Genomic DNA, 11468 nt, shown 5'->3' with positions numbered 1-11468 from the left:
AAGGTCTAGAACTGAATCAAACTGGCTTTCGCGTTAGTATAGCGTATCGTCAGGGGTAAGGTACTGTAGCGCGTCTAGCGGTAACCCTTCGAAGCTAGATAATACGTAGCCGTAGCCGTCGGTAATCTGAGATATAATAACTTTAGTAAACCAGTACAACTTAGGGAAGATAATAAGGAACTCACTAGTTATTCTGTAGAAGTTACGGGGTCTTCTTAGGGTATCTGTTTATCCCTATTCTATAATACTTAAATTGATATATCAACTTTTATAAAGCCCTATCTATATCTGATTCGCTAGTATAGTGGATCACTATAGAAACGAACCTCAATAAACCTTAACGAACCTCAATAAACCTCAACGAACCTTAATAAACCTCAACGAACCTCAACGAACCTCAATGAACCTCAACGAACCTTAACGAGAACCTCAATATAGGAAAAATAGAATATCTAAGTCTAACAATTAGGACATTTAATCCGGATTCACGGTATATCTAGACCAATTAATATAAATTCTAAAAGACAAAGTAATAGAAGAAGATATAATGGTTTGAATGATATTAAAATGAGGGGGAATTAAACTGCATCTTTATAGTTTTCTTAAAGAACTGTAGTTCTACTAATAAAGATACACATACTTTACAGTGTCTACGATATATATATCTACAACTTTACATGCTATTTTATCGATGACCTCTATTGACCACCCACCACGTCGATATCATCGGATATTACCTATAATTTATAGGTGACCACGCCTCCTATTTACTTTTCAATGACTATATCTTTATAATTCATTATATTGATAGAGTATTCAGTGGAAAGTCTATAGTTTAACGGAACAGCTGTAAAAAACAGAGATGAATCATCAATTTTATCCAGCCAAAAGAGGAAAGGCGTCAAGAAATTATGTATATGCAGGTTCATGCGGGTCGATGGAGGTTGAACCTCAAAGAACCTCTGGAGGTTAATGGGCGGTTGGAGGTTAGTAAGGTTGGAACCTCACCTCAAGAGGTGAGGTTCGAGGTTCCGGGGTAGGGACCCATGCGGAGGTTCAAAGCCAGGTCTAGTTATGACTCGGTGATAGAGCTTGCTAACTCCTATCAGTATGGCTAACCTAGCGTTAACTTTCTGGAAATAGGGCTAGTGGGACGAGGCCGAGCAGCTCGATGTGTAGGTGATGGAGACTCGTAAGACGAAGCTCCGCGACAACTATCCCGACACCCTAAATAGTATGGCTAACCTATCCTTTACTTGGAAATCTTTAGGTTAGTATGCCGAAGCCCTTAATCTGCTACGAAGTTGTTTAGCTAAGTAGAAGTGACTTTGTTAATAAGCGAATTTGGGGCCCGCGAATACCAGTATTTATATTACGAGTATTATAAGTAATCTATAAAATCTTTAGTAACTACGTTACGGCAAATTTTAATACTATTTATAACTTAGAACTACGCTAAGTTAAAAGTATATTAGCGTGTTTCGGAATAGGGTTCGAGAAAGACTCTATGAGAGCAGAGTAGTGAAACTGATTTCGATCTATCCTATACTTAGCTAATTAGTTTAAGTATTTATACCTAAATTCTCTATTTCTAGTTCTAGCAATATCTTAGAAACTGTTATATATTTTGGGCTAAATCTAACCCTCTACTTCGTTTAGCGGTCGGGTATAGGAATTACTTGTATACGGAATCTATAGCTATAAAATTAATTACCTATTAGGATAAATCCTCTATAATATTACTATAGCCTTCTTAGTGAAGGCTATGCGTGACGAATAGACCAAGATACTAGAGAGCGAAAGAAGGATTTTGCTAGTATAAATATTGGCTTAGCCTTATTTAGCTTGCCTTGCTTACTATATAGTATCTTAAGGTATTGTACGGTATCTAGGGTGGAGGTATGATCTAATACCAGCCCTTTATTATATCTAGTTAGCGCTCGTATGGACATTTCGCTCGTTAGACGGGATCCCGAGATATTATACGGTGTCGAGGGTGTGGTATCTAGAGATTTATTTCGGTTCTTTGAATTGGCGTTGGATAGTAGGAGCCCTAGGAAAGTTAGGATGTCCTAAGCTATAAAAGCTTTTAGGGAGTATATACTAGATGAGAATGAAGGAATGACTAAAATCCTGAGGTATCCGTAGAGAAGATGAACACTTTTCCTGATTCTCGAATTCGTATGCCTAAACAAATATCCGCCCTATAAAGCTTGCTATATTTATGCGATTTCTTTTCTAAGTTTATCTTACGCCGATTTCTTTTCTGTCGAATCGATTTCTTTTCTAAGTTGGTGATAATAGATCGTCTGCGAGATGTCTTGGCTATTATGATAGAGCTTAAGAGCTTAGGTGGGTCCGAGGAACGGGTATATAAAGAGTGAAAGAAGTCACGAAGGCTATAAGTGGGAAAATAAATACCTTTAACCTGTTACCAGCCAGTTCTTAAACAAAAGAGTGCATTTCAACGAGAATACTAAGTACAGAGAGTAAAAAGAAAGAAAGAAAAAGATCTACTGGGGCAGGATCCTTTGTGGGATCCTGTCGCAAACAATTCAAACTCGGCAGGCGGTCAACGACGGCAAAAAGTATTCGGCCGAAGAAATCCCTGTAAGGCGGCCAGTACTGGCAGAAAGGACAGTACAGTCCAGTCTCAATCGTCACATTTCTCTTATAATATATATAGACTACTAAAATGTCCTTCCACTACAACCTAAACCTAGATTCTAGTGTTTTCATTCCTTAAAACTAGTATAAGGTATACTATAAATAAGATATATATAATGATTTCCTAAATTTATATATGGTTAGGAAGAGTTGTTGTGAGTAAAGAGAAGGGTGAACAAAACAACAGTAAATAACAGTAATTTATCAAATGAATCATCCATTTTGTGCAGCTCAATTAGGAAATAATTATGTATTTGCGGGTGACGCGGGTCGGTGAGGGTAAGTCTTGGCAGAGCAATGCGGGTTGAGGGTCGGCTCCCAATTCCCTCTGAGAGAACCGACCCGCATGCGGGTCGGTTTTCAATTCCAGTTTGAGGGACTCGGTGCGGGTGAGGACGAGGTCTAATAACAATCGACTGCGATAACGAGAGAACGATCAGCCTACTTACTAGTAAGGACACTGCCTTCGAAACGAAGCTTCGGCATATCGACATTCATCATCATTGGCTTCGGCAAGAGGTTAGAGAAGGACGCATAATGGTGCGATGGGTGCCGACGGCGAGCATGGTTGCAGATAGACTCACAAAGATGCTATCTCGCCAGAAGCATGAGAGCTTCCTAAGGATGCTCAGGATGGTAGACATAGGCTATCTAATGACCTAGTCAATTAAACCATGGAGATCAATATGCCGATCTAACAAGTCCAGCAATCCCATACTGGGATAGCTGAGGGGGTATGTCGGAGCATGACGACCGGCATACCGGGGGATTTATTAATCCTACACATTTTTGTAATTAATGTTATGTAATCATGGCTCCATATAAATTGTACCAAGAGCCGATACAGAAATACAGAGAGTTGAGTACCACTGATTGGACCCCTACATTTACAATACAGACCAATCCGACACATGTGATAGAACCCATAGTAGATAGTTTACCTGCTCCCTCTCTTCCTCTCTCTCTCTCAGTCGTCCGTCGACCACAATACATGCAGTGCTTTCTCCATTCAATCTACATCACCAAGGTAGTCTATAATTAGCGGGACATCGTCGTCGTGCATAGGGTGTTTCTCTGCTAAGTTTTCAATCTCTGCCCCTAGCTTCGTACCCTGTTGCAGAAGTGGGATTGTGGAGAAGGGTGACAGTCGGAGACTGGCTTCAATTCTTGGCTTTCAAGTAGTTCGGAGATTCCAGAGATAATGAAACGATTCTCGTGTGGTAAACTTCGGTATAACATAGGAAACAGGAATATTGAATATAATCTGGGATTGAGGTTTGAAATAGTAGAAAGATGTATCTGTCTACCTAGGCATCATTGATACATATACTCCTTTCAGCCGCTTAATAAGGAATGGATCTCCACCTAAGTTAGCTTCCCTCCCAACCTTGGGACTAATCCGAGCCCCTCTCACCATTAGGGCTAAGGTTTTGTTAAAGTTTTTAAGGTTTCATACAGCCGTACAGCTTCAAATTTAGCGAAGGTGTGTAAGTATACCAGCCTTTTCCAAATAATTGACTGGGGTTTCGCTCCACAATTTTGCATATTTAGGCTTATAAGAGTTTCCGACCCCTGGCCGGGATATACCTACATTGATCTTGTAGATATGTGTTGGATGCCCGGATGCCTAAGGCATCACATGTAGATAGAACCCAGCTAGATTGCCTGCTCTCTCTCTTCTTCTTTTCCCCTGGTCGTCCACCTCAATACATACAGTCTTTTCTCTATGAGGATACACGTACTGTATCAATGTGTCTAGTTTAAATTCACATTTTAAATAAAATCAGGTTCTACCAGAGATCTAGGTAGAGGGGGAGTGTACTATACTAAACCACTGCTAGTTAAAATAATAATGATAATAATAATCAATGCGTAGTGAAAGTCCAAATTTGGCAATCAATTAATTATCGCCCCTATCACCTATTCCACCATAAAAAACTGAGGATACTGGAATCATGAAGTAGCATTGCAAGTGAGACTGCCGAGATATATAGACCGGGAATTTTAGACAGATAGATGGTCGTCAAGGGCTTTCAGTCTATACTATAATTGGACTGATACTTTTTGGTCCCCCAGCTTTGTTAGGTGGTGCTTTAGCGCCGTTGAATGCTGGTATATTGAAAGAGATTCTCAGAAGGGTATGCACACTGCAGCCAGTGGCTTTTTTTTATCTGCGATGAAGAGGCTCCCCACTGTGGAGTATGTCGTATATAAGCTTATGTTTTGAAGGAGATAGGTTAGGTGCCATTTTGATGTTACCTTGTGATAGATTGTTAATAAGTATGTGGTCGCACTAAGGGACGGTGGCTTCCAAAGTGGAGTTCTCTTTCATACTTTGCTCTTTGGCCCCTCAACCTTGCCAGTAAGGATGCGTCTTGGTAACCACTCACGGCCAGAGAGGAACACACCTATTAAGGCCCCAAGTCCCTGACGTAGAAATCGTGTGGTTCGTGAGAAGACATTGGAGCTGGGGTAGAAACGGGTTGGATTTCAAAAACTTCGCAAATTATGGGCTGGAGTTTACCTGGCCAAATGCCACTCTTTTTCTCCATTGGCTATTGGAGGAGATTCAGGATCCGTCCGGGGTCATGGCGCGGGGTAACTAGTGACATTCCGGGGTAAAACCCGCCGAGCCCATAGCGCGCGGATGAGATAACACCGAGCCGTGTCCAACTCTGAGATTCGTCAGCTTTTAAGATAATATTTATGTTGGACCCTGCACATCTGAGCATCTTATTCTACAGAGATAGAGCACCATGAGCGTCCAACTTCATTTTCGGAGGCCAGCGTTTAAAGAAATTCTGAATGGGTCACGTTTAACATTCCCTGTGGTACTTGATGCCCGAGGTCAAGCACTAGCGCTTATCCTCTCACAGCTCCCCGGTTAAATTCATTCGCTTATTATAATAGGCCCGACAGAGCTTAACCACTCTGACCGGGAAATCAGGAGGGTCGGACTTCAGAGTGCACGGGCACAGACATGGAACGAGGATCCTGGGCCTTCCCCTACGATCCAAAGCAGGAAATTGTCCGGCGAATAGAACGCCACACCTAGACGCACACCAATACATCTAGTCACCAAATTGCCACTTCGGCATACCCCGCAAAGCAACCGGTACATTCCCTCCCGACTAGTATCTGTTAGGACTAGTATCTGTCAGATTACTTCGCTCGACGAGAACCCGCCATAATCAAATGACACTGCTACCGTAGTTCCCGGAAAAATGACCCCTATGATTGGAGATGTTGGGTTCAGGAGTTCAAGCTCCGGAGTAAGTTTCACTAAATTGAGCCAAGATCGGGATCATAATCATGAGCGTGTCGCCGCAGGTATAAAGATCTGAAACCCCCAGTCGTGCCTGCCTCTATTTCCTTCACCCGTTTCTTTCAGAAATTGCCAACATGAGTAGCGACACCACAGAGAAGCAGACCTCGGCGTTGGAGATCGAGGCTCAGCCCACCTCCAAGGGTGAGCCTGTTTACGATGCCAACGAGAAGGTCAACTACGACAGAGCGGCTGCCATCGATGCCGAGGCGGTCGAACATAATATGACTGTGCTCCAAGCTGTCAGGGCCTACCCCGCTGCTAGCTGGTGGGCATTCGTGATGTCATGCACCATTGTAAGCTCTTGCTCATGATAGACAGATCAGTCCTCTAACGGTGCGATAGATCATGGAGTCATACTGCGTCTTCTTAATGGGACAGTTCATAGCAACAAAAAGATTTGCCCAAGATTTTGGTGTATGGAGCGACGTAACAAATGACTACATTATCGAAGCATCATGGCAGTCAGCATTCCAGTGTAGCGGGCCAATCGGTGCCTTCATTGGTGTATTCATGGCAGGTCCCATTACGAGTTATATTGGATATCGATGGGCAACTATTGGCGGTCTCATGTTCTTGAACGGCTTCATCTTCATCTTCTATTTCGGAAATAGCCAGGGGATGTTTTTCGCGTCCCAGATCTTGGAAGGCATCCCGTGGGGCATTTTTATCGCCAATGCACCCGCCTACTGTGCTGAAATTGTGCCAATGAGATTGAGAGCTCCAGCGACCCAGATGTTGCAGATGTTCTGGGCGATTGGGGCCATCATAGTCGGTGGTATCACTTACCACTACCAATCCAAGGATGATTCGTCATCGTATAGGTTCGTCCGCTCCCATAAATTCCATTCAGGAGCACTGTACTAACACTCATTCCAGGGTTCCCATTGCACTCCAGTGGATGTTTCCTACTCCCCTCGCTATCCTACTCTTCATTGCGCCTGAATCGCCCTGGTGGCTCGTACGACAGGGCCGTCTGGCTGAGGCAGAGAAGGCTGTCAAACGCCTTGGACGCGCGAGTTCAAATGATAACCCCGCTGATGCAGTCGCAATGATGCGTCGCACGATTGAACTCGAGAAGACTGAGAAGAAGCCCAGTCTCGTTGAACTGTGGAGAGGTACTGATTGCTACCGCACATTGATTGTGTGCGGTGTGTACGCATCTCAGAATCTGACGGGCAATCTAATTGCTAACCAAGCCGTTTACTTTTTCAAACGTGAGTCCAGCTATTTCCCGCAGCCTCATAACAAACTAACAACAGCACAGAGGCCGGCATGGCAGACAACACCGCATTTGCACTTGGTCTTATCACTTCTGCCCTCCAGTGGATCATGGTCATGCTCTCTTGGGTCCTCACCACATATCTCGGTCGACGTACCATCTATGTCTATGGTCAACTAATAAACTGTGGATTCTTGGTCGTGCTCGGTATTGCGGCTTCAGTTGGCCGTAGTGATGCGGCTAGCAATGCGCAAGCGTCACTTGGCTTGATAGTCTCCGTCCTGTTCTGCTTGGGACCCGCCCCTGCCTCGTGGGTCATCATCGGCGAGACATCTTCCGTTCGTCTCAGGCCATTGACAACCGGTATTGGACGAGGTGCCTACTACTTGGTCAATATTCCTTGCATTTTCCTTTCCAGCTACATGCTCAACGCCGACAAGTGGAACCTGGGTGGCAAGAGCGGCTACATCTGGGCTGGTACCGCCTTTATCTGCACCGCCATGTCTTGGATCTGGATTCCGGAGATGAAGCACAGGTCCTTCCGTGAGATCGACATTTTGTTCCGGCGTCGTGTCCCGGCTCGCAAATGGAAGCAGACGGTCGTTGATATCCACGATGATGAGTAGATGGAAGTTGCTCTTCGGAGAAGCCTGTGTGGTACAAATGTCCTGGTGAAAACGCCACGATTTTTGCGAGTTGATGTCACACCAAATAGTGGCCATCCCATCGTTACCTCTGTTTACACCATATCGGATATTGGATGGGGGTTTTGGATCAGTTTTAGCACTTTTAGTTTAATGTTACATATCCTTACATCTTCGCCCCACGCAGTAGTATATACATAGTAATTAGTGATCAATTCCCATGTGCCCCTAAATGGAATCCTGAACGCGATTGATCCGCTGATATATTCTTTCACATTGAGACAAAGTTATTTCAGTGGGTATTTAAGAGCACTGGTCCTAGTCAACACCATCACCGACCTTTAATCAGCATATGCATTCTGCAACCTGTACGGCCGTCTTAAATGCGAAGGAATTGCCACTGATTCGAGTCCTGGGTAGAAAGATGCACCAGTTAGTTCTAGATGGAACACCTCATTGCAAAATCTAGTCCCCAACCCTTCCTGCCCTACACATACTGATCTATAATGTCTACCTAGCAATTTTTGCGGAGAACGCAAACGCCACTAGACGAAACCTAGAAAGCGTATTCGGTCAGCTGAAGGACATATAATGTCAATATATCCCCGTAGATTAGTTAATTGTGCAGTTTAGCAGACTGGAAGAGCAATATTTAGTGACGGGACAGTCCCTTGTGAGGGGGTAGGCTGCTGATCAAGTTATGGGGGCCAATGGGGCAGCGACGTGAAATAACTGTCCAGACAATTATCTAATATCCCTGCTAAACTAGCGTATAGATATGATTTTTTTAACCTAATTGGCCAAGTATAAACGATCGAGGGCTTGCAAGCACTATGCAGTGTGCGCACCAGACTGTTTTTAGAATGAATCGTAAAATCAAGAGATAAGTAGATTTTTGTGATATAAACATGTTTGACTAATCTTGATATAGTCTGTCGTAGATATACTCTATGAGCTGGAAAAGCTTGTTGAACCATCAAGCTAATTCTTCATAATTTATAGCATGACATTAAATCTTCCCAACGCTAACCCTGATTGCATACGCCAATTCTTGCGTGTCAATAATTTAGAATTGCAACGAAATGAGATTAGTAGCGTTGATGTAGTTGGACGCCTTTGTCAGTTATTCCTGCATACAAAATGTAGGTTACATTCTAGAACGAGATTTCCAACATTGATGCAGCTGGACGCCTTACCAGCTATTCCTTCAATTGTAGCACGTTGAATCCGAGGATGAGATTTCCAGTATCACTGCAGTTGGACGCCTTACGAGCTATTCTTTTATACAGATTGCAGCAGGTCACATCCTGCGATGAGATTTCCGCCATTGATGCAGTTGGACGCCTTTACTAGTTATTCCTCCATACAAATGGTAGCATGTTGCATTCTAGGAAGAGATTTTTAATCCAGGTCCCATTTAGTCACTTGAATATGAGGGAATTTATTACAAATGCATATTCTGTAGTGAGGGGTAGATGAATCTACAGCGGAGGAAGAGAAGCCATAAATATGGCTTCAATTCCAGGTATGAAGATACTAACCACATTTCCACACCATCCTCTCACAATCAACATCATGGACCCCTTGTCTGACAAAACTTTGGCCGATACGGAAGTGAGTAAGAATGAATAGGTTTGAAATAGGAAACTAACGAAGGAGACCATACCTAAAGAGATTGGTGTCCGTGAACTCCGCGATGCGATCCCCGGTCATTGCTTCCGCCCATCCTACATTGTCTCATTCTACTACTTGCTGAGAGATATCCTCGGCGTTGTGACACTGGCAACACTGGCGGCATTCATACTCCCTCAAATTACAAACCCTTACTTCTACACCATATCATGGTGTCTATATGGCTTCACCCAAGGCCTTTTCGGTACAGGGTTGTGGGTATTAGCTCATGAATGTGGTCATGGCGGGTTCTCCCAAAGTCCATGGCTCAACGATATGATCGGATGGTCTCTCCATTCAATGCTATTGACGCCATATTTTTCTTGGAAATCGACACACCGCCGACATCATTTACATGCAAATCATATGGAAAGAGATCATCATTATGTCCCATACCGTCGGGATGCATATGCTGCCAAGTTGAAGGTCGAGCAGAGTAAATTGGAGGACTTGGCAGCTGATACTCCCGTGGTCACCACAATCCGGATAATTATCCAACAGATCTTTGGGTGGCCTTGGTATCTTCTCTTCAATCTGACCGCAGGACCAGAGAGCACACACCCAAAGAGCCCTGGACGATGGTGGCAGAATAGCCATTTCGACCCCGCCAGTTCATTGTTTAGCTCCGGTGATTACCTACCTGTGATTATATCAGACATTGGTATAGGTTTGACTATCAGCGTGCTATGTTATTTGGGTAACTTGTTCGGGTCCAAATCTATCATCCTGCTCTATGTCGTTCCTTGGCTGTGGGTGAACCATTGGATAGGTAAGGAATGGTTCTTCTATATCCAGGCGTATCGCATCAGCAATACTAATAAAAGCCAGTTGCAATAACTTATCTTCATCATACTCATCCATTGTTGTCGAGATATGAGCAAGACTCATGGAGTTTCTTGAAAGGTGCACTTGCCACGATTGACCGCGACTTTGGTTGGATGGGCAGGTTCTTCTTCCATAATATCATTGATTTCCATGTGATTCATCATTTATTTTCGTAAGTGAAACCTTCTGGTGGAATCTTTCCGCCTCATACGCTGATAGCTTCATTTTGCTGCAGACAAATACCCTTTTATCACGCGGAAGAAGCTACCCGGGCCATTATTCCTCTTTTAGGCCCTCGTTATTACCAGGATAAAGCCTCCTCATTTGTAGGAGGGCTTTGGCAGGCGTTCACTGAATGTCAATGGGTTGAGCCTGGACAAGGTAATTCCACTGAGAATGGAGAGCTACGGTTTCAGAAAGGACCTTCCCCAGCCCCAGAGTATAAGATGCGCCATTGGAAGGATATCGCATCCACAGAGTGCAAGGCTTGGATGTGAAGGTTGGAAGCACGCGAAGATTGTGAGGGTTAGAAGGGTTTGAAGTAAAGTGTCAGATGGTATATTCAAAGGGTAGATGTGAAGGACTACCACAATACTGTCACAGATGCCTTGTTGATTGCGTTTTTAGGGCTCAATAAACCTTTGTAATGCTTTATCTTCCACCCCCAGATAGTGACCGAAAAGACAGTGAAGTTGGAGTGACGGATCACACTCAGCACAAATCCAGGTGAGCCAAGGGCCTCATAACGCAATTATGATACTTTTTAATTATGAAACCTATTATTGCTTTGAGGCTATTCAAAATGATATGGGATATTATGAATTACTCGGATAGCAAGACATGTAAGCAAATAATCATTTCTAAGGTTGTTTCTGTTCCTCGATGTTCAGACTAAGACAATGCACCGTAATCAGCAGCGCCTGATTGATCGTGAGCGTGGGTTTTTCACTTAGGTCGAAAACCTGTGAGCTTTTCTCCCCCTTCTCCTTGCTTCCCCCGAATATATCAAGGTGTCCTCCGTTATTAGCATAGAGAGAGCAATCATAGAACATAATAAGAGTTTCTGTGGTATTATTCCCTTGTATTTCCATAGCATAAACCACCATAGATTAGA

At 43.6% G+C, this 11468-nt stretch overlaps 2 protein-coding genes across 2 annotated transcripts; both read left to right on the top strand.

Annotated features, from left to right (window-relative positions):
* Window positions 1-6069: 6069 nt before the first annotated feature.
* On the top strand, window positions 6070-7840 carry N7487_001646 (putative MFS maltose transporter; the record flags this gene model as incomplete). Its single annotated transcript, XM_056869394.1, has 4 exons — window positions 6070-6288; window positions 6338-6816; window positions 6872-7209; window positions 7260-7840. 4 exons carry the CDS (start codon window positions 6070-6072, stop codon window positions 7838-7840), a joined length of 1617 nt encoding a protein of 538 aa, XP_056734178.1.
* Window positions 7841-9433: 1593 nt separating this feature from the next.
* Window positions 9434-10851, top strand: N7487_001645 (uncharacterized protein; the record flags this gene model as incomplete). The annotated part of the gene is made up of 4 exons (XM_056869393.1): window positions 9434-9472; window positions 9515-10298; window positions 10358-10526; window positions 10590-10851. The coding sequence occupies 4 exons, from the start codon at window positions 9434-9436 to the stop codon at window positions 10849-10851; spliced, it is 1254 nt and encodes a 417-aa protein (XP_056734177.1).
* Between the last annotated feature and the right edge of the window lie 617 nt (window positions 10852-11468).

This window comes from Penicillium crustosum, assembly GCF_028827405.1.
Source record: "Penicillium crustosum strain IBT 35664 chromosome Unknown utg000001l_segment0_segment0, whole genome shotgun sequence".
NCBI classification, from domain to species: Eukaryota; Fungi; Ascomycota; class Eurotiomycetes; order Eurotiales; family Aspergillaceae; genus Penicillium; species Penicillium crustosum.
The sequence above is the reverse complement of the archived record's forward strand: the minus strand, read 5'-3'. Positions and strand labels throughout refer to the sequence as shown.